Raw genomic sequence first — 23,679 nt, forward strand, 5'->3', positions numbered from 1 at the left:
ATTTTAGCTTTAGATTTATTGAACACTTCAAAGACTTACTTTCAGCTACATACATGTCCACCAGTTTAAACCATTATTTATAACCATGTATACATTGTATTTAGCTGTCTTAAACATTTAAGGCCATTACTTTTGTAACTTGAAACATTTCAGCACAAATTTCTCTACATGCTCAGCAAATTTTCAGGTCGTGAGTAAACAAGAGTAGAATAAATTGCAATAAATATATCTAATTATATTGTAATTATCATGCTTCATTTATTAAAATGTAAAGTCATTTGATCAAACACACATTTCATGAATGATTAAGGGCTTGAAACGTCATCTACACAGCCATAAAGGACATATCAGATGACATAATGGAATCCCAGCAGCTAGTACCTATTTATGAGCCCATTAATGACATGATTATTAACTGTGTCATAAAGTGGAAACGTGAAGTGTCCCATCCTTTTCCCTCCAAACAAGCTTGTTTTTTGCACTGTCATTATGCAATACATTTCCTGTTAACTGTAATTTAAACTGATGTTGCCAGTAAACTATTTGAGTATAGTCATCACTCAATTCCTGTAACAAATACCTGTAACTGTGTCAACCTGCAGAACAGGACCGTAACTCTTCAAACCTTCAGAGGAAAAACAGCCTCACACAACTCACACATGTATGATTGAAGAATGTTTCACCGCGAGGACACTTCAAAACGCAGCTGCAAACGAGAAAGGCGCTCACATCTGTCGACAGCTCTTCATTTTCTCGGACGAGAGAATCACATGTTTAAAGACGAATGATGCGTTTAAAGAGTTTGATACTAATCTGCAATCATCACCAAACTGTGCAAACTCAGTGATGTGAACACCATGACCTTCAGATTTCAGATTTCTATCAGATTTCTTACTCAAACATCTGCACATTATTTCCAGAGAAATAAGCGAAAATGTCAAATAATCTCACACAATGTTAAAGAAACTCATGACTCTGCTCCTCTCTGGCCTTCATCCCCATCAGGTTTAGTTCGCCTCACTCCAGTGCTTTTAATATATCCCTGCTCATAATTAGATAAACAGACTCAGATGAAAACATATCTATTACTTCCTATGCAGAGGAAATAATTACATTTTCAGGTCAAGTGAACTCATGAACTTAATATAATGGAGGCGTCATTAATGTTGTGAGTGACATGTTCGTTTGCTGCTTGGACCATTAAAATCAAAGTCTTCTGTCATTATTGAACTACAAATGGGATATTCACACTGGCTGGGATGCAAACCATAATGTGGTCTGAATCAGGAATAAATTCAATGATTTGCAGTCAGACATTGGTTTAGGCAAAGTGTCACTGTTTGTTTCTTGCATAACACAGGAACTCATTAGGAACCTGCATGGAAAGCAGAAATGCAATTTGTGCTCTAGATAATATCATAGTAGTAGAATTGAATTTGATTTGTTTTAAAACTACGCTCCCCAAGAGGAATGGTTCAGAAAAACTCATTTTGATACTGATAAGGGGGCTGGACTTATCCATCAGAGGAGCTGGGCTATAATTATACTATGACACCTGCAGCAGCAGCAGCTGCCAGGAACAGACACCTCTGAAGACTTCCCTGCCAGAAAACAACGTGAAACTGATCCAAGGAGCTCAAGTCCTTATTGTTGCCGTTCGGTCAGTGAATGCGTCATCAGGTGTTTGACATCTGACACCGGCCTGATCCTGAGTCTGTTGTAGCCTACATATAGGGACATAGGTAAGTTGAGCCATGCGTATTTCGTAATAAACACCAAAACTGCACAAAATGTACTTCTGTAGAGGAAAACGTGTGTGTGTGTGTGTGTGAGTGTAACGTTACCTCATCCACCTGGCTTGTGTGTAAGATGTCATAAATTGCATCCCATGCATCATGGAATTCACTCAAAAGGGGAAGTTGGCACATGTTAAAGGTGGCCGGTGCTGCTTGTAGCATCAGTCATCATTGTGGCTCTGTGTGTGTGTTTGTCCGAGTGTGTGTATGTTTGCGTGTTTGTGCCGGTCTGACTCTCGTCCACCAACAGCATCAACGCCACCATGACCCGTCTGCTGCTCGGAGCCGCTCTCCTGGGAAACCTGGGCCTCTGTATCACAGCACAAGGTAAAAAAAAAACCTCTCATAGTTACAGTATTTATGTTTTAAGACAAGTGGAGTAGTGTTACTATTATTGTCTGAGTGGAAACCACTGGAGTTGAGGTGATTAAGAAAAAAGCAGACCAACCAATAACAGAACAGATTGTGTTATTTATTGAAGCAAATGTCCTGGTGTGTTACATTTAACGACAGGAAATAGTATAATGAACAGGGCCGTTGCTAGGAATTCTGCCCCCCCTGAAAGAATACTAAAGTGGGCCCCTGCCCCCTGACTTTTCCACTTTTTTTCTTAGACTATGTATGTATTATCATTTTTTATTTAGCCTACTTTGTTTTGATGCTAATGCAGCATTAATATGAGTATTAGTCAGGGTCTTATGCCGAATAATTCAGTCATACAAAGATTAGACTATACTGGGGGTTTTTGTGGGCCCTATTGGTCGCTGGGCCCCTAGAATTATCATCACCTTTCTCTTCTATCCAACGGCCCTGATGATGAAAGCACCAGTGTAATTTTAACATAGATAGGCCTATATAATAAAACTAATGCTTAATTTTACTAGAAACAGTAATTTCTTTGTTTCTAAATTGTTTCAAGACAGAAGTAAGAAGGTCAGTCACACAATATTAGAGACATAAAGAGAGAGAAACATGAGAGTATAAGACAAAAAAAGGGACAAAAATAGCTCTGCATGTGTTTTCAGGAATAGTGAGACGTTAGTATTTTAATTATATTTATTTCAATGAGGACATATCAAACAAATATGCTTGTATATACATTATGTTGAATGCCAGAGTCTGTATAGAAGCTGTGGATACAAAAGAATCCAGATTTGTTGTGATTGTTGTGACGTGTGTGTTTATGTGTATTTTTATGACTGTGTTTTTTTTTTTAGAGTGAACGCTGTAAAACACTTTTTTCCTCTTTCATCATGAGATCAGAGATTTTGCTCTTTAGGATCTGATGCATAGTAAAACACTATTTATAGTTTTCTGTATTTGATTTATGAATTTATTTGACGCTCTTATCTCCTCTTTGTCGAAACCTTCCCCAGTGCTCGTGACTCTCGCTCCACCTGCCCAGGTGAGGTTTCAGTCTCTGGACTATAAAAACATTCTGCAGTGGACTCCGCCCACCAACAGGACGTCCCTGCGCTACTACGTACAGTGGAAGATGTGAGGCATTCCCCACACACATACGCACACATATCTCTCTCTCTCTCACACACACACTCTGATCTAACCCCTCCTCTGTGTGTGTGTGTGTGTGTGTGTCCTCAGTTACGGGGAGCCTGAGTGGTTGGATGCAGACGGCTGTCAGGGGATCCAGAAGCCAGAGTGTGACCTCAGCGATGTGACCTCTGACCTCAGAGAGTGGTACTACGCCAGAGTGCACGCTTCCTCGCTGCCGTCCAGCAAATCGGCCTGGACGCTGTCCCCCAGGTTCAGCCCACGCTGGGACAGTGAGTGTTTCCTCCTCCTCCTCCTTCTTCTCCTGCTGCTTTGCATCCTCCAGCTAAAAACACATAAGAGAAGCTTGTCACTAAATCCAAGTTATAATTCAGGTTTCTTTTTTCTTTTTGTGTGGTTACTTGCAGCTCCCCAAACTTTGCTTTACGTAAAGTTATCACATTGCTTTCATCTTTTCTGCTACAGAATCTCCTCTGCTTCCTCTGTTTTTTCCCCCGCTCTACTTTTACGTACTCTCATTTTTTTGTGTCTTTGATTAGATAGATAGATAGATAGATAGATAGATAGATAGATAGATAGATAGATAGATAGATAGATAGATAGATAGATAGATAGAAAGAAAGAAAGAAAGAAAGAAAGAAAGAAAGAAAGAAAGAAAGAAAGATAAAGTAATATAAACCAGCTCTGTGTGATCTCTTCTATCTGCAGCCAAGCTCAGCCCGCCTGCTATGAGGCTCAACGTCACACATCATAAGGTGGTGGTCCGCGTCAAGTCCCCGCACATGTTGGTCCGGAAGATGCACAGCAAACTGCACTACAAGATTTTCCTCATACACACAAATGGAAAGGAGGTAAACACACGCACAGATACAAAGCTTGTGGAAAGACACGATTTAACTGTGAAGGCTAATATACATTATTGTTATTATCAATATCAAATATATTTTATATATCAAATCATTATTCCATAACACAGATTAGCTTTAGGAATATGCCTCTGTACATTTTACACGTTTGCATTCATGCATATATTGACTGTGTTGACTGTGTGTGAGGGAAACAGCTGTAATAATCTTTCAATATTTAATATGCTAATTATATGCTGCACTTATAGTGAATTAATTGATTCTATAGACTACTGTGGTGAGCTCAACATGCAGACATTTTACATTTCTCAACAAGCACATAGTCACAGATAATTCTTCAGACATACGATGAATAATTAATTAGTAGGTTTAAATTGAGCTTCTCTCTTGGCAACGTTCCTATTTTCCCTGCAGTTTAAATCAAATCACAGAAAACTTCTCTTGGAAGTAGAGATTTTAGGGCTGTAATGAACAAATTATTTTCATTATTGATTAATTAGAGGAATAACTTGGAGTCTGGGATGAATAAACACTCACACACACACAATGTATAAACTACTTTTAAACTACAAATGCATCACATTACAAAACAGAAGAGGAAGAAGAACCAGAAGGAGACTGAGACGAGGCGGAAGAGGAAGAACAGAAGAAGAACAACAAAAACAAGAACAATAGAAAAAAACTTTAAATTTTTTTATTTCTCTTTTCCTTTTCTGCAAAGCTGCATTTTTGCCATTTGACAAAGTTTGACTGTGCATCAGAACACGTCCTCAGTGTCTCTGTGTCTCTGTCTCCTGTGCAGGACGTGTTCGACATGGACTGCTGCTCCCACAAGCTGCCTCTGAAGGAGCTGAGCCACAAGGTCCAGTACTGCCTCCAGGCCCAGACCGTCGTCCCCTCCCAGGCCAAGAGCAGCGACCGGAGCTCCAAGCAGTGTGTCACCATGCACTGATCACACAGGTATGAACAACACACATACACACACACACATCTGCAACACAACTACCACAACCACTCTATGTAATGGAGTAAAAATAATAAAAGAAAGAAAGAAAAGATGCTGCTTTATCCGTGAGAAAACGTCTGCATGGTGTGTGTGTGTGTGTGCTGGACGGTGTCGTCAGGCAGTGAAAGGCAACCTCTCAGTTGGACAAAAGGTTACCAAATGAGAAGTCACGTATCAGCTGTCGCACAACAATCACCTGAGGCGGTCAGATGAGAAAGAGGGAGGGAAGACGAAACTCCTGCAGGAGAAATCTAAGCAGGAGAAGCTCCTCCACAATGACTATAATTACCCCTGCTGACCCCACCCTCTCCACTATTTATAGATCTTGATGTGTGGAGCGGCGACAATGTAACAGTTCATTAATCTTGTGTGTCTGTCTCTCTCTCTGCTGCAGACGAACCCGATACTCCTGGACCTGCCATCCATCAGTTTTACTCACCCATCGCTACCTCGACGGCTGCAGCCACTAAAATCACCCGTGACAATAATAAATAACAGAAGTGATGCACTTTATAATTCATGGCAATAAGGATCTGGTGTGCAGGTTAAACTTTCACACTGAGCTCAACATTTCACTTGAATCATTTCAGCCTCCTGGACACTGACTCTCCACTTTTTTTTTTTTTTTTTTTACTTTGAATCATTTTTCATCCACTCAGCTGCTTTGTCTTTCCTGACTGAACCTTGAGTTAAATTTCCACCGGCTCAACTTTCCTCAATTTTATTTTATTTGGTCTTCACATTTCTATTTAATTCATGTGAATGAAGTTGACTATATTCCCAACACTAACCCTGTAATAACTACACAATAATCAGTAAAAACATCAACAAAACAAACTATCAACACATACACTATTCACTATACATGTCTAAATCATTGTATGTAAACGTGCAGCGCAAATGTTCATCTAAATAGTTTGAAAATCATTTATTAATGATCTGACATCTCATAAATAACCAGTTTGTTATCTATGTATTATTTATAAATGCTGATTTCATCATTTATTAAGTATAAAAACACAATTGTTATATATATTATAGATGAGCTTAATCGAGGTTGTATAACTGTGTCTATAAATTACACTCTGATTAGTATCAATATAGGAACTAAGTGTGCTTTATAAAGGTTAAAGTTATTCATGCTTCATAGTGTGTACAGTAGTTATGATAAACACTTCCTTCTTATTTAAAGTAACAATCTTTGTTATGAGAATGACTAAAATACACTACATGTGAAACGGATTATCGTAATTACCACCTCAGCGGATGTAATGTGCTAAGTGATGATGAATGTATCTTTTATTTGAATTAGTCAGTGCTGTGAGTGTGGGTTACTGTAGGTGGGTTCAGTTTTGTGTCATTTTCTTCAAATGTAAAAACTGATCTGACCCTGAACCACACACAGTTTGTATCCACTTGAAGATCCATGAATGTGAACTTTAGCTTCAGAAAAAAAAAAGCCTGGACCAATATCTACTGCAGAAAAGAGCTGACGCTATTGTATTGTGCAAATTGTGCTTGTTTGCATGCGTCACACTACATAATAAAAGCCATAGTCACTGTTCACACCGGCCGATTTGTTCTCATTTAAGTCATTTAAGGAAATTTGGTGAAGTTGTGTTTTTCTGTACTTTTCCTAATGTCAACAAATTCAAACGGAAGTCAACAATGAGTTTGTACTCTCTGTCAGCATTTTCTTACTTCCCTCTGTCTGTGAATCTGTGTGTGTGTGTGTGTGTGTGCCCCGAAGCCAACTGCTTCCTCAACCACAGTTACAAATACACAGTTTGCAGTTTATTAGGGAACATGTTGCTAAAGTTGATGCATTTAAAACACATCATCATGTGCTGATGTTGACCAGTTTTTCATGACTCAAAGGTGTGTCTATGGTTTAGCCTTCCCTCACTGACGAATATATATGATGCAAAGTCTGGCCACATGCAATAATACACCGATCATCTGATAATGTATTATAAGAAACACTCACTTTAATAGGAATTTAAAAATCTATAAGTTGTAATGAATGATTAAAACTTTAAAAGCAACAAAAAGCATCAAATTGTGTTCATTACAAAAACAAAACAAACACACAAAGGCAACATTAGTCTCGATTTAGACTTTATTCAAAATGTTGACAAACTTGATACTCTTGATCAATCAGGCGTGAAATAGCCAATACTGTAATGATAACAAAAAATAAACAAAAAAATAAAACGGTTCACTGAAACGGTTGTACCCGAAGCTGGATCTGCCGCGGCCGCAGCCCGACACAGGCGCTCAGCGATTAAGAGGAAGTGTTGCATTTCGACAGGAAGTGTTGTTATTTGATGGGGAGGTGGTGGGTCTTTGGGCGACAGCTCTGCGCTGCGCCTCTTGAGGTCGTTTTGTGAAGTTTTTTTTTTTTCATGCGGAGTACTTTTTTCTTTGCGAGGACTCCTCACTAGCAGCTAGTTCATTCATTTAGTGGTTTTGGTCCTGAAGACAGAGAGAGGCCTTAGTGCTGGTATCAGTTGAATTTGGTCCCATAGCCAGAAGCCTGAATGCACCGTATTGATGATACTGTATTATTGCTGCAGTTCGTCAAAAAAGCAGTGGAATGTTTTTTCTTTTTCAAATTTTGTTTTTTGTTTTTTTTGTGGGAGGGGCATGTCGAGTCGTCTTTAACCGTAACAGACAAAACCCTTTGTTTACCACTAGACAACAAAGTGTTGAGACCGGATGACAAACTGCAGCCTTCAGCTTCAAACAATATCTTAAAAGGGGGAATGTGTAGCACCAGTGCATTGTGGTATTTACATATACCCTTTAACCTTTGTTTAAAAAAAAAAAAAAAGGGCAGGGGGGTTGGATCCAGTGATATTTTTTGATTTGTAAACGGCACCTTTTACAGCTTTATGATCAGCAAGGCTTTTACAGTGTTGGACCTGGTTGGAAAGTCAGTGGTCCCAAAGTACAACAACATGGGATACTTCATATTCTACTACGCCATCATTACGATGCCACAGTGATACACACATCAGGAATCACAATTATATTTACACCATTTGGAATTCATATCTCACTGTAAATGAGCCCTTGTTTTTGTCCTTCAAAAGTGGGACGCATTATCTAACGATCTCTAAAAAAAAAAAAAAAAAACACAGACCGAGGGGAGAGAGCGATAAAAAGCTTAGGGAACACAATCACCAGATAACATTTAAGAACGGCTGGTAGGTTCTTTTTGTTCGTACTTTAAAAAGGGAGAGCGCCTGGGAGTGACCATGGAAACAGGTACAGTATATATCCTGCAGAGTCAGACCTCCATTCAGTAGAATTCATAGGTCCAGGGGAACAAACTCTTTGTTCATCCTGACGAAGCCAAATAACCTGGCTCTTAAGTTTACGTCTTGTCTTCACTCTCTGTCATTCTCCAGACCTCACTGAGGAGGATGGGATGAGAAATTTGTTACATAAAAAAAAAAAGGTGAACACAGAAATAAAACAAACCAGAGAAACTGATTCTAGGTGCATTCAATGAGTTAACGGCGTCAAAGAGCGAGACAAGAATAAATAACTGGTTTTGCATAAATTAGAAAACTGTGTGCACACATGATAACGACTCTGAGGACATGAATTAAGACACGATGTGAAGTACGTGAAGGCACAGGGTCAGTCTGATTTAACAGCACCGGTGCTGCTGTTTTTGTGCGCTCCATGCTCTAAACAGTGTCTTCCTGCGTGGCCACTCCCGGGCAGCGGGGAAATCCGTCTACAACTTCAATCTGGTATCACGCTGTGTCATTAAGAGGTGCAGCCAATCAGCTTTCTACAGGGGGGACGAGGTCATTTCAGTAATTTGGGGCATGTTGCGCCCTGCCCCCTGTTGCTGCAGCGTGCTGATGAAATATTAACCAAAGAAACCTTTCTATAAATACTCTTAGAAAAAAAAAAATCAATATTAGCAACACATGAGCAAAACAGGCATTTTAAAATTTAAATCCATCTTTTAAGTGGAACGATTCCAAGTTCTGCTTCGTAGGACACTCCAGTGTTTTTCTATCTGCAGGTATAAAATCTTCAGGGCATTCTAGGAGGAAACACACTTTCATCCCTGCTACGATCCAGTATGTAACCTGTCCCTAGTACAAACTGTACTGCAGCATCTCTGACTTTTAAAAACAGTCATCAAACAGCATAGATGCAATACAAAACGACTGCCAGCATTAGGCTGATAATGGATAAAAAGAAATATTTACAAACAAGGCATAATGATTTTTTTTGTTCAACATTTTAAGGGTACATGCATGCATGATTCTCAAGTCAAAAAAAAAAAAAAAAAAAAATCTAAAAGCGTGATCACACAACTTTGAAACTGACATGGAATGTATCTCCTGCTGGTTGCTAAAGTAAGGTCAAGTCTTTTCATATTAAATTACCTATAAAAATATATATATAAATAAAAAGGTGAGGGTATTGTGTTGCGAAAAAAGCTGCAGCAGCGGTCAACGTTTAGCTGCACCGACAGAACGAGAAAGGAGGAGGGTGACAGAGTGAGAGAGAGACACAGAGAGAGAGAGAGAGATGAGAGAACAGAGGTGGCAGTCGAGCAGCGAGGGATCAGAGGAGGAGCTGCTGATCCAGCTCTGGAACGTTCTGCTCACGTTTCAGAACTAGGTGTGTATGTATGTACCGTATGTATGTATGTATGTGTGTGTGTGTGTGTGTGTTCTGTGTTTAAGGCCGTTCTCACACCGAGACAATGGTGCTCATTCTAGAACTCCAGTCCTCCGGAAGTCTCGGACTTGTTTTGTTACGCTCTAGAACACTGACGTCACTATGTTCTAGAACTAAGATAAAAAGCTGGGTTCTAATGTTATAGAACTTTTTTTTCTTCCTTTTTTAAAAAAAAAAGGCAGCCTGGTTCTAAACCCTCCAGGAGTTCTAGGCCAAAACAAAATCAACAACTGTCATTCTGTCTGTATATTCTGGAAAGCTCTAGATTGTATGGCATCAACTATGACCACAGCAGATCACTTCTCAAGGCGTCGTAAGAGAGGAACTCGTTCCCCAGCTCGAAGACGGAGGGCCGGCGAGCTCTGGATGCGGCACAGCGGCACGGTGCAGTCTCGTTTCTGTCCCTCCGTGTCCATGTCCAGCAGGGAGCAGCCCGTCCCCTCCTCCGTCGACAGCACCACGTTGAGGTTCTTCGCCGTCTTCTCTCCCGAGTAGTGGCCCAGGGAGCAGCTCTTGTTGCGTCCTCGCAGCAGGACGTGCAGCGGGGACGAGTGGGGTTTGGCCCGGAACGACACGGGCCGGGGTCTGGGGACGGCCTCCCCGCCTGAAGGCTTCTCCGACCCTCCGTTCTTCTCCTGCTTCCTCTGTGTGGCCGGAGGAGGAAGACCAGGCGGACCGTTGGCTGGAAACACACAGAAGTATAGTAAGTAGTTAATATCTTATTGGTCAATATTAGTAACCTCTTTTATTTATTCTATTTATTGATCCTTGATTCCACTATATTCCTTGGCATTTTATTTATTCTACTTTTACTCTACCTTATCTATTTTTACTGTATGTGCTCGTGTCTCTGTATGTTAGTATGCAAGCTGTTCAAACCAATTGTCCCTGGTGGGTTAATAAAGTCGTCTGTCTGTCTGTCGGTTGTGGCTCTATTTGAAAGACCTATTTGATTTGAAGAAAAAGAAAAAGAAAAAGAAGAAAGGCCAGCAACACTCGTGTCCTTCTCATTGTTTTTTATTGCAAACTGCGTCGCTTAACACACACACCGCCGACGCAGTTTGCAATAAAAAACAATGAGAAGGACATGAGTGTTGCTGGCCTTTCTTCTTTTTCTTTAAGTGCAACTTTTGGCCGTGCACCTCTTCAGTTTGTTCCTGAAAGTCTTTTGGAGAGTGCGTGTTTTTCTTTGTTTTGAACTTATTTGATTTGAAACTTAAAGACACTGTGTGAAAATGTCTCCCATCTAGCTTCCAGCTGAATAATATTCTTTATGCTGCATTCACGTGGAATCGGGCTGGCGGTCCGACAGAATGGCACGAGGCAAAACGATACACACATTACAAATATGGTGTTATGGCGATGACGTATTGTCAACCTCACCCACGTTTTACCGGCCTTCTCTCGTCTACTAAAAGGACATCCGGTTTGCCGTCTGCCTGATTCCACGTGAATGCAGCATCATTTTTTTTAAAATGTATTATCTGTCCTATACATTTCTTTGCTGTTGTCTGCTGCTGCAACCCTGTAGCTTTCCCCACTGTGGGACAAATAAAGGATTATCTTATCTTACCAGAACACTTCAGTTTGTTGATGGGGGTAATAACTAATTAATGAATCACTTACTTTCGAATGGAATAATTGATTTTTGTTAATAGACAACATGTAAAGTTACACAGTCACCTGTTTCGTACACAAACGTTTTCTCTGCTGTGACTGACTCACTGTTGTGGTTGGTGGTGTACTTCTTCCTGCGGAGCCTCGTCCCTGTGTTGTGGTTGCTCTGCTCTGGCGGCTGGCTTTGGGTTTGCACTGGCGTCGGAGTTTTAGCTGCAGTCCTGTTGCTCTGTCCCTCCGTGGACGCGGCGGGGCCGAGCCTCCCCGGCTCCGCGTGATGATTGACGACCACGAGCTCCACCTTTCCGGGGCTGCACTCGGACACCTCGGCCTCGGACTGTAAGAGGCACTTGGTGGAGTTGCATTCTATGATGGCCGACATGGAGATGAGATTGACGGGCTGCGTGGCGGCGTGGTTCGACGAGGCCTCGTCTTTGCGGGGGCGACCGCTCGGAGGCGAGGTGCTGCGCCTGAACCGCGTCGCGCGCTGGAACAGCCCCTCCTTCTTCTTTTTCTCCTTCTCCTCGCGCTGGGGCTCGCAATCTTCAGCGGGGGCCGAGTTCTTCAGAGCCTCCCTGATGTCGTAGCCGAGCACGACCGAGGCCAGCAGCGAGCCGCAGCCGTACAGCACCGAGTCGGTCTTGCGGCGAGCCGACGTCCGCTTCAGGCTGTTGGTGGGGGTGAGCTGCGGGGTGGTGGAGGTGGATGAGGTGGATGTGGTGGTGTAAGGGTCGTCGGGGGTATCTGGTGCGCCGCCGCCGACCTGCCCCGCCGCTCCGACCCCGGCGTCTCCCGGCCCACAATGCCCTGCGGGGCTCTGAGGCTGCTGCTCGTCCCTCCACAGAGGTAGATCGATGTACACCTGGTTGGGGAACTTGAGCTGCTTTGGTTTGGAGCTGCTGTCGGGACCTTCCTGGGCGAACGCCTCATCTTTACCGGCTGAGAACACAGAGGAGATGTAATTAAGTACATATTACATATGAGGGATTCCTTCCTCCTACATGTAGGACCCTATGATTTCCACGATCACGGAATCGCCAATTAAAACGGAATCTATTTTTAACGCAGAATATCATGGAATTTGACATCATTTGACTGAAATGCTGTTTTCATGTCCAAAAGCCTATAAAACCATGTGAAAAACAAGGAAATTATTTTTTTAAATATAATTTATTTTACTGGAAAAACGTTAAAGCTCATAAGCATTAATATTTTGCTGGTACTTGAAGTACTTATAGTGTAGTTATGTTGCATCATGCAGTATTTGCTCTCAAGGTAAATACATTTAAAGTCATTTCTATTTAATTTAGATACATTTTAGTCATTAACATTAAAACACACTCTCTTTGGAAGTAAAATAAAAGTGAAAGGTAAAAAACAGAATTCCCAAAAATTAAAACAGGAGAAAACTGAATTTGGGAAAAAATAAAAAGGACTTTAAAGGGCCCTATACACGTTGCATTGGTTATATAAAACCACTTGCTGTTTGACAGTACATAACCTTTGTGATTTAAGTGACAACTGGCTATTCAGTCATATATCACGTAAGACAAACTGCAGTGCAAAAGATTCCACAGTCATTACGCGAACATCACTCAAAAAGTCATTATGTCATTCTCATTTTTTAAAAACACACAGCGTCTCACGCTCACCTTGTTCGGCAAACAGGGCAGCGAGAGGGACAGACTTCTGGGACTTGACCAGGCTGGTGGACCAAGGATTACTGCCGTCTGAGAGAGGACGCACCCTGAAAACCATGCACAGACACACACAGAGGATCCAGGTGAGAAAAAGTAGTGAAGCTATTTCTGCACTGTGAGGACACGTTCGTCAGTTCCTCACAGCTTAAAGGTGACAGTTTGGTTTTTGCGGTGCATGAGGGTTTAAAGTAAAAGTTTATATTCATTTTGTTGTGATGGTTAAAGGTTTGAGCAGACGTAGTAAACCAGTGAGGACAGGTGGGTTTGCTGTCTTCAGCAGCGACATCATCATGTGGTTGTCAGGTTTACCACAGTGTGAAAGAGAAAAGGCAGTTTGATCATGTGCTCTCTAGAAGTGTTACGACAGGACAGATACAGTAACCGGCGACAACTGAGATTAATCTTGACTGTATATAGTGTATAATATGGTATAATAATTGTCATGTATTTTTTCTGGCATAGATGCATTTTGTGTATAACTGAAACACCTCGACATGAGGATGTGGAACCAAATGGTCGACTGGTTTTCAGACAGGTAGTGTGATTAAAAAAACAAAACAAAACACAAAACAAAAAATGGCTTTTTTTGTGTATCAGTTTTTGTGTGTGTGTACTGTACCTCTCCACAGCAGCAGGTCTTTCTTTGCTCTGCACTGAACTCGGGCCCCAGGTTCTTCCTTTCTTCTTGATTCCCTTTTTCACGTCATCAAACTCCTCTGGCCTGAAGAGGGTGCTGCGGCCCCACGTACGGTTGCTCTCATCTTGAGTAACTGTTCACACACACACACGCACACACACACACACACCACAAGTTTTACCACAGAGTCAAACAACTGCCGCAAACCGGCAGGAAATCTGCTGTGAACATTGTTAGTCAGATTTTTTTTTTTACAGGTATTAGGCCAACAATTTACTCTGAAAAGGTGACGAGTCTTAAAGCAATCCTGCACTGTCACTACATGATTTGGGGAAATCCAGAGTGTAATTTAACCATCTGATAATATACAATAGCACCAGTTTATATTAATTCACACATGTAGAAACCAAAAAGCAGAAGCCAAAACCCAAAAGGCTGTTGTTATAAACGCTTCTTAAACATGTGGGTTAGTCATTGTGAAGTTGTTATGAAGATGTGAGGGAAAGGAAAGCATCAACAAACACGTCAGGCCGACAGACTGGAGCCAAAACTGCCATAACTAGTAAAATATTAAATAAACCTTAGAAGTAACCTCTTAAAAGGCACCAAAGAAATCATTCAGGCCAAATAATACCAGATTATTAAAGAAACAAAACAAGGAATGGCAGACTGGCCCAAGTCTGTGGCATAAACCTCATCGTCTCTTCTCATTGGATTATTCAGGTTTAGTTAAGTACCTGTGGATCAGTTTCAACCGGCAGCAAACAACAAAGTCTTGTTATTAACCACACATCAGGAAACCAGATCAGCGCGTTCAATCCCCACTCATGGGAAGCTGTTAGACATCAAACCCCTTCAATTGTCAAAAGTCAGCAAAACACCACAATCAGGGCTCAGTGCTGTTAGCACACAGAGTCCACGGCCGCGCCGCGCTGCGCCGCGCCGCCCGTGGGGAACCAGTAGCTTGCCTGTGCCTGTGAACCCAGAGTAGGCTGTGAGCTCGCTGGACAGATCAACATCCTGCTGGTAAACATACAAACTGTCCCTCCGCATATGGGATGTCGCTGAGGAGGGAAACATACACGTTACCTCTGACCAACATGAGCATCATGACACAGTTGTGTTGATGCTCCTGGGAACCAAATAAAGTTTTTATGTACAGACACATTTGCCAGCAAGAAGACATGCAGATTTGTCTCCAATACGGTTGACATGAGAACCGATACTACAGTACCAACACACAAAACATACGTTGATACCTGCTTCTTTTCAGTACCGTGAGTGCGAGATATAAAACTTTGCCATCAGCGGGCCGTTTTCATTCGTGCCGGAACTGACGTGAAGATTTTAGGTCTGCGCTGAAGAAAAACGCCTTTTGACAGTTCTCTTGTTGAACTATTTGAAGGACTAGTTCTGGTATCAACTACTGAAATTCTGGTATTGAGACAAGCCTACTGTATAGTCTCAAATTTGAAACATATAACTAATACAAGTATATACAGGAATATGTGGTAGGGTCCAAGAGTCTGAGACAACTTTTCCATTCAAATAAAATGGGAAATCTGGCACTGTACTGTATATACAGGCATGTATGCATGCATTTATGTCTGCATGTTTATCTTTCATGAACAGGATATGAAACAAAAATGTCTCTTTATTCCCTCTGATGATAAAATAAGAAAATATTATGACTTCTGTAAATCCCATGTTTAACTATGCGATTCCGTATCAAGTGCATAGTTCATGTATTGTGTATGTTTCTCAGTGGAATGTATGCATGCCGTGAAAGACTATTTATCCAGTCACTCGGCATCAAACATGTCAGTACGCAGACTAACAGCACGTCACAACTAGGGATGCACATGATTAACCGTTTAACCGTTAACCGATAACAAGAACTTTGACCGATTAATACTATCGGTTATTTATTTATTTTATTAGCTCCTTATGTCGTCAACTCATGGGGGCGTGTCGACACGTGCAGAGTTCACGTGCCTTCAGTCATATTTCGCAGCAAAAAGTTACACAGGAGGACTGACAGTATGTGCAGCAGCCCCCATGAAGGAAGATCAGACAATAAATGTAGCCTATACGGACATAGATGTGCATCACCTGTAACAACGGCGCTGGAAAAAAAAAAAAAAAAAAAAGAGGACGTCGCTGTTCTCCAGCCTGTTCGCCTGCAGCTCTCCTGCAGCTCCACAGAGGAGCTGTCAGAGGAGCTCTGCTGCTCCTTCAGCCTGGTGTTTGGCTGCACTTTGTATAAAAACAGTTCTACATTGGACGATCTAACCTCCAGAGCGCGATCAGCTGAGACAGAGCGCACTGATCAGCCGTCGTGGCGCACGTGTGTATTTAACGGCAAAAAAAAAAAAAAAAAAAAAAATTGAAACCAAATTTTTTTTATTTTTTTTGCCGTGCGCCGCAAGATTCTTAATCTTATCGGTTAACGGTTAATAATCGGTTAACGAGCGTCGGTTATCGGTCAGAAATAAAATTCAAAATGTGCATCCCTAGTCACAACAGTTTTTTTTTATATTCTGCTGATTCTGTAGATGTTGAGGTGATTTCTGCCATCCCTCCCTCCCTCCCTCCCTCCCTCCATCATCTCCGTTCGGGCTAAACAAAACAAATACAGTGATTGTGAGCAACGATCTGCGCCCTCTGTTTGAATGTCACCATCTACCACCAATGCTCAAGAGGAATTTGTTCCAGTTATTGCAAGGGCGTTGGTGTGTGACTAACAACGTTATCAAACTGTTCAAACAACTGGCTGACTGCTTAGGCCTCTGGACCTTTTGTTCGCACAGCTCTTGTCACAGTGGATGTGGATGACAATGTTCCCATGTTCCCGGTTCCCATGACATCCACTGTGGGCTGATGTGATTTTTTTTAATTTTTTTTTTATTTCCAAAATGCACAGACTTGATAATCCAGGACAACAGAGAAGAAAGCTGACGCTGAGGCAGAGGAGGAAGCCAGACCTCCCGCTAAGGAAAACTTGACCATAAAAACAATAGAAAGAAAAACACTGAACTTACGCTGAATGGCTCGTAGCCGGGGGATGAGCGTGGGGCTGCTGGGAGGAGAGGAGCTGGTGCTGTGAAGGCTCCGCCTCTTGTCCATAGAGGGTGACGCCTGCACAGTGATCTTATGCTGGAAGTCTGCAAAATGCAACATAGGCAGATAGAGAGGTAAGATAACGGTCAGAGGGCTTATACACCAACATGTTCACTTTAATGTCCGACACATTGCAATCGCTGTAACACTGGCAGAGAGCGCCTTTAATATTGTTTTCTTACTGTTAAATTTAAGTGTTTACTTTCTAAATTTCCCCTTTCATTGTGTAAACTGGCTTCTCCAGAGCAGGACATAGCAGATACACACTGGGCCATAGCTGTAGCAACACTATCACCTAGTTAGACCAGCTATGCAATGCTATTTTCTCATGTAGGTACCTCTATGCAGGGCTCCAGACTGCAACTAAATGGAGTAATTCATTCATTCATTCATTCATTCATCTACTCACGCATGTGCGACCAGTAAATTTGGAGATTTTTTTTTTTTTTAAATGACCACTGTGATTGGCTAATGTGTGAAAAGAAATGTGTTTTTTCTTCTCTATTAAAACTGTTGCACAATAAAATGTGGATTTAAAACCTTATAGTTTCTGCATTTATCAAAGTATTTATCAGTGAAAATTTGAGGAAATATGAAAATGTACTTTGCAAGTTGATTTCGGTGTGCGCCCCTAAATTTTCTGCTTGTGCTCCTAAAATTTTAAGTTAGGGGCCACTGTGCTCCTAGTAAAAAAAAGTTAGTCTGGAGCCCTGCTATGTATCACTTTGTCAGCGAACATCTTCGTCTTTAATTCCCACTTCTCACAGTTTGAATATAAAACAATTGAGTCAAGACATTGTTGAGTGTGTACGCTCACCTGAGGGCAGGCTGATGCGGTTTCCATCCTTCAGTTTAAGGCGGGAACGTTTGAATTTGCCCTTCCTCTTCTTCACGTTGGGCTTGTCTTTGTTGAGCTGGAAGATGAGGATGTTGAGCTCTCTCTCCAGCACGTTGATCTCACGCTCCGCCAGCTGCTGCTCCCGACGCTTCAGCAGCTCCTCCTGAGACTTCTGCTGCAGGGCGGCCCGCGACAGCTCCTCTTCCCGGGAACACAGCTCCTGGAGAAGACAAGAGATTAAGATGCAAATATGGTTAAACTGGCAGACAGACCTGCGCTGTACTCTCCTGAGGACAGTGACACACTGACGGGGGAAGACAAGACTATTTACAGAGTTTACTCTTGCATGTGTGAACACGCGAATTAGAGCCGCTACAAATCTGCTGACAGGCACATTGGTTGCATTATGGGTAATGTCGGTGCCAGGTTAAAATAAGATAATAGCCCTGGTTCTGTTGCTTCAATTTTGATGAGTGCAGCATTGTTTCAGAGGTGCAGTGCAGAACTGACAGAGCACTTTTATAATTATCAAACAAATGAAAAGTACCTTATGAATTCAAACACTTTCTTTTACCTTCTCTGGTTTATGATTGTTACTGAGCACTTTTACATTCAGGCTGCATAGTTTTCAAAGATGCACTTTCAGGAAAAAAAACTCTATAATAATACAAACCGGTAAAAGAATTCTCTTATAATGCACCTAAACCAAGAGAAAAGCTGACAGACTTCTACAGTGGAGTGTTAGTTGTGTATTAGATGCTGTAACAAGTTGGTTTCGGGAGATTACTGCCTGCTGTTTCAGGCTGTGTTACAACAGACCTGTCTCCTCCCGTGGCGTACTTTTTCTTCATTCCCTCCATTTTCTCTTTAATTGCTCTCAGCCGAGTATTAATAATCCTTACTGGATGACTTCCATAAAGCTGCTTTACAGTCAAGCCCCTTCAGCCACCCACCTAGACACAGATTACTGGGAGATGTTAACAGGAAATCTGCTGATGCACCGGCTAACTCAAGTAAAGTAATCTTAAGCAATTTGCAACGGTAAAACCTGTTTTCTTCTTCTCTTGGTGTCAGTTGAGTGTTTAAATGATTATGCTGAATGACGGTACAGAATATAACACAACAACACGTGTTTAAAACAAAGTTAAGCATAAAAATAACAAAAGGGCACAAATTAAATCTCTTAAAACAACACCACCACCTGTAGAGACTCCAGTGCCCGTGTCATTCAGTTCACCATTCGTTAACCCAGGTCTGTGTGCTGATCCTGCTGTTTCTCCAAACACTAATTAACCCCCCTTTTTAACACAGCAACAGGAGACTTATACAGGAAGCAGATTAAAGTCTTAACAAGGGGAAGTACGCTAAAGCACCTCAGCACTGATGACTCATTTTCTTAAATGCACGATTAGCTTGTCCATTGAAAGTAACCTATTAAACTTAATAGCTTTTCCCAAGTGATCCACCGTGGTTAAACCTAATGTTAATAACAGATTCATAAATATGTATCATCATTAAAAAAATAAATAAAGCCATATACAGTACTAATACAAGGAGGTGTGTCACATACAGTATAGTGAGTGTACAGCAAGTTTCCAGCTTCCCACGCAGTGTGTGAAACAGGAGAGGGGGGACCCGCCTGCTCTCTGACTGTGAACATGAATTCACGTATGTACTGTATCTATGCCATAAGTGTCATCACTTTACCTTCTCTTTGGTCCTGAGCTCATCAAACATCTCCTGAATCTCCACACGCCAGTCGTCCTGCATGCTGTGAAAGGAGTCCTGGGGCATGGTGGCCATCACCGCCTCCTCGATGGCCGACAGCTGCTCCAGGATGCAGGAGAAGGAGGGACGCACATGGGGGTCCTGGTCCCAACACTCTGAAAATATATATAGAGATGCGTTAACAAACACATCCTCCACTGTAGATTTGTATAGTTACTTCTACACGACGCTTTGGTTGTTTATTATAATAGGAAACTATTAGCGGTCGCCTCAAGCCCTAAATGTGTCGCGACAAATTTTGTCATGGAAAATCTGCACAATCATTACTATAATGAAAAAAAAACTAATGAAAAGAAATTGTTACCATAATCATTAATTGTTAAAGGGATAGTTGAACATTTTGGACGGAGTTGTTTTCGAGGCAAATGCAGAGACTGCTTGCCGAAAAAATGCCCCATGACGGGAACGTGCATCAGTGGTTTTGCATGAATTTACCTCAAAAAACAATTCTGTCTCGTAACGTCCCGCTATTGTCTCACAGCGTGGTGAATGTGCAGGTCACAACTTGTCCACCAGAGCGTTTTGGAGTTGTTGGATTGTGTATTTGATGAGTTTGATGAGGGAAACCAAGAAATCCGATGAGCCTCCATAGCGTAGCTCTGAGCAGCTCGCAGCTCTGCCGTTCTAAAAATACCTTGCACTGACAATTAAAGCAGATATCAGCTTCACGGCCGTTTCGGCTAATGCTGCGTTCAAGGCAGGCTTTTGAAACCGTAAGTTACAGCTTCAAGTCACAACTACGACTTGGTAGCGTTCCAGGCAACCCGTAGCTCGTGTTTTTACCATCCTGTTGTCTGTGAAAGTTCCCTATAACGGCCACTCGTAACTTCCGACCCGTGAACTCGTACCACATCGAACTGGTATGACTTCACAGGAAGGAAAAACACAAAGTACGAGTTTCTTTGAACGCACCATGAGTTAGCAGCCCCCGCCCTTGTCAGGCATCAATTGGTCCTCGTGCTACGTCACCACATTCACGCGCATCCCTTGGCTGCACACACAGCCCTTCATGCCGTTCTCTCTCCTCATTGGATAACACTTGTATCCCACAAGGAAAATTTTCTCCTCGGGTTACAGCAGAGCAGAGTGACGGAGAGACTCGTGTTTAGGCTGAAATACTTCATGTAAGTGATTGCTGACGGAAAATAGGACTATTTAGGACTTATATTAACAAAAACATTCCACTGATATCTGCTTTAAAGGTAACGAACCTAGTGTTATGACTATAGGGATTATGGCAATGGGCCAATATGCCAAAATGTTGAACTATCCCTTTAATTATATGGTGCATGTGGAAAAACAATGTAGAATATAAAATAACTACCAAAAAAAAGAAGATCTGAAATAGATCAATTTGCACTTGCACTCTTTACAAAGACGTTTCTTGTCTTTACACTGTATATCTGTCTATAGCTGCGTGTAGTATTGTTTCTGTTCAACAAAGAACATTATTGGACAAAAAGCTTTATAAACTAGTCGATTATAGGATTTGGTCAAAAGATAATAAAAACACATAAAAACAACTTGTATTTCAGAACCGACTCTTATTAATTTACCTTCCATGAGCTTGGCGAAGGTGGGAGGGCAGGTGGAAGGGATCGGTAACGTTAACTTATTGACGGCCACGCCGTAAGCAACAGCCAGGCCGTCTATCCCTCTGTATGGTACCTCCCCTGTCAACAGCTCCCACAGCAAGACGCCATAGCTGGTGAGTGAGGGAGAAATAGTTAACATAAGAATAAAAAAAAAAAGTCAGATAAATGAGAAGAGAAGATATTCTGCTCTTGGGTCTGTGTGTGTGTGTGTTATTTTATCACACCTCCAGACGTCGCTGCCTTTGGAGAAGAGAGACGACTTGATGACCTCGGGGGCCATCCAGGAGTAGGTTCCTGCTGCTGACATTTTTGTGGTTTTGTGCCACTCCCTGGCCAGGCCAAAATCTGTGATCTTCAAGGTCTTCCTCCCGATGTCGTCATTCTCAATCGTTTCAAGTAATAAAACTGAAAGAAAAGAGCGCGAGGGAAGGGAAGGGAAGGGATACATTAGAGTGGGGCCTCACGGAAAAAAAAAAAAAAAAAGGAAGACAAATGTAGATACACATGACGAGGGAAAGAGGAGAGTGATAGATGAGTGATCGAGAGAAACAGACAAGAGGAAAAACAGGACTGGGATTAAAGTGACAGATGTTAGGGGGGTAGAGGAGCGGGGGAAAAAGACGAGTGAAAGCGCGAGATACAAAGAGATGGGGACAGAGGAAAAGACAACTGCGCAGGTGAGGAGATGATAGTCGATCTTCAACAGGGCCAACAGCGGTATGCAGGTCATTTATTACTGTAGAAACACAAGGCTGACAGCGCCACAAAGCACTTGTCCTCAGGTCCTAAAACTGTTTAACACTTTAAAGACAGCCGGGGACCCTGCAAACCCCTCACAGTAACACTACACCCGCGGCCTGAGAGCCCTGCCACGGTGAAGCTACAACCACCTGACGTGGGAAGTCAAGACCCTCTCCACCAATCGTGTGTCGAGAAAATATCATGACACTTTTCTGAATGGTTGTGTGGGTGAGGATAAAACTGTCCACACAGGACAACGAGACTAAGATCTGTTTCTGGAAGATAAATAAGGTGTGTGCACATTAGAGACTAGTTTATTATGAAATCAAAACATCACAACTTTCTTACCACTAAAGAAAATATGAAATAAGGACGAGTCAATGGCTGCAACAATTTTCATTGATTAATCTGCCAATTATTTGATTGATGATGACTAACCTTGATTAACTGATAAATATTTTAACAAAAAAGCTTAAAAAAGACACAATACAATTTCATAGGTTGTACGAGCCGACGCCTTTAAATGTTGATCTGTCCAACAGTCTAAAAACTAAAGATATTCTATCTAGTGACTATTTTAATATTCTGTTGATCAGCTACTCAACAATTAAAGCTGGTGTAAACTGCACAAATTTGAATGAAAAATAAATAATATAAAGTTAAAGTTATGTAACACTGAACAAAAACCACAAACATCCAATAAAAACTAAGATGGCAGCAGAACAAACTTATCTCTAATAAACACAGGAGTCAACAAAAAGACATTTAAGATTTTTGAACATGTGCCACTCGCAACCAGGTGACGACTGGGGAGTAGAAACATTTTTCTTCCATGAAATGTTTCCTTTTCAGAAGAAATAAATCTACTCTCAGCGTCTCTGTGGGCTGATAAACCAACGGCCAAATATTCCTGTTATCTCTTCACAGGAAAACAGCTTTTTACATGAAGTAGGAAGAAATCAAAAGCCAAAAACAGACTCTTTGATCCTTTTCACCCTCTTGGTATTATTTTCAACATTTGCTTTTGCCCCGGCCAAGATCTCCTCACATTACAAACTGTCCCATTTCATTATTTACATGCAGCCTTACCACTGCAGGTCACTTTGAACGTGTCCTATCAGCGGTCAACAAAGCCAAGTCCAGCAGAGAAACTAAAACTTCAGAGTCTCTTTGTGTTATCTGGCAAAGGCTTTACAGTTATAATGTAAAACAAATGGTGTGGATTAAAAACAACACACACCAGAGTGTATTGTTGGTGAGTGTGCACTCCAATAGCATTCCCATGGGAAAACAAAGAGACGTAATCATAAAGATACTTAGTGGAGGTGTTGAAAACACATCAAGGCATTGGTGATTCTTCTCCTGCTTTATCACAAAGTAACCAAACTATTTGTTAACAGCCTTCAGTTGTGTGTGTGTGTGTGCGCACAAGTATTATATGAATGGAGGAGCTCTGTTATCTCAAATTGACCTTGGACTTACTCCTCCACAGCAGCACCAAACTAAAACGTGGTCAAGCTCACGCACACACAAACCTGTCATACCACCATTGTCAAGTCCCACCACCCACCTACAGTATATCACTCTTTACTTATTTTCTAACCATCTGAGACACAATTGGCGTATTTATAATAAGCATACAGATCTTTTATAATAGTAAAGAATACATTGTGACCAACTGCACAGCCAATGTGTCGTGACAAATAGAAGAACAGACAGTCAGCTAAGAAAAAAACTCAAGAGGCTCCAC

At 41.7% G+C, this 23,679-nt stretch overlaps 2 protein-coding genes across 2 annotated transcripts in view; one reads left to right on the forward strand and one right to left on the reverse strand.

Moving 5' to 3' along the window:
- Positions 1 to 2,059: 2,059 nt before the first annotated feature.
- On the forward strand, positions 2,060 to 5,126 carry il22ra2 (interleukin 22 receptor, alpha 2; the record flags this gene model as incomplete). The annotated part of the gene is made up of 5 exons (XM_083987511.1): positions 2,060 to 2,123; positions 3,173 to 3,293; positions 3,399 to 3,580; positions 4,017 to 4,159; positions 4,977 to 5,126. The coding sequence occupies 5 exons, from the start codon at positions 2,060 to 2,062 to the stop codon at positions 5,124 to 5,126; spliced, it is 660 nt and encodes a 219-aa protein (XP_083843637.1).
- A 2,159-nt stretch (positions 5,127 to 7,285) lies between these two features.
- Positions 7,286 to 23,679, reverse strand: part of map3k21 (mitogen-activated protein kinase kinase kinase 21) — a 28,747-nt gene continuing 12,353 nt past the window's right edge. The window contains 10 exon segments of the mRNA XM_083988737.1: positions 7,286 to 10,243; positions 10,245 to 10,575; positions 11,619 to 12,449; positions 13,163 to 13,257; positions 13,830 to 13,980; positions 16,889 to 17,011; positions 17,785 to 18,025; positions 19,513 to 19,688; positions 21,150 to 21,298; positions 21,413 to 21,593. Coding sequence (XP_083844863.1) covers positions 10,174 to 10,243; positions 10,245 to 10,575; positions 11,619 to 12,449; positions 13,163 to 13,257; positions 13,830 to 13,980; positions 16,889 to 17,011; positions 17,785 to 18,025; positions 19,513 to 19,688; positions 21,150 to 21,298; positions 21,413 to 21,593 — 2,348 coding nt within the window. The 3' untranslated portion in view covers positions 7,286 to 10,173.

Source organism: Trachurus trachurus (assembly GCF_905171665.1).
Source record: "Trachurus trachurus genome assembly, chromosome: 15".
NCBI lineage: Eukaryota > Metazoa > Chordata > Actinopteri > Carangiformes > Carangidae > Trachurus > Trachurus trachurus.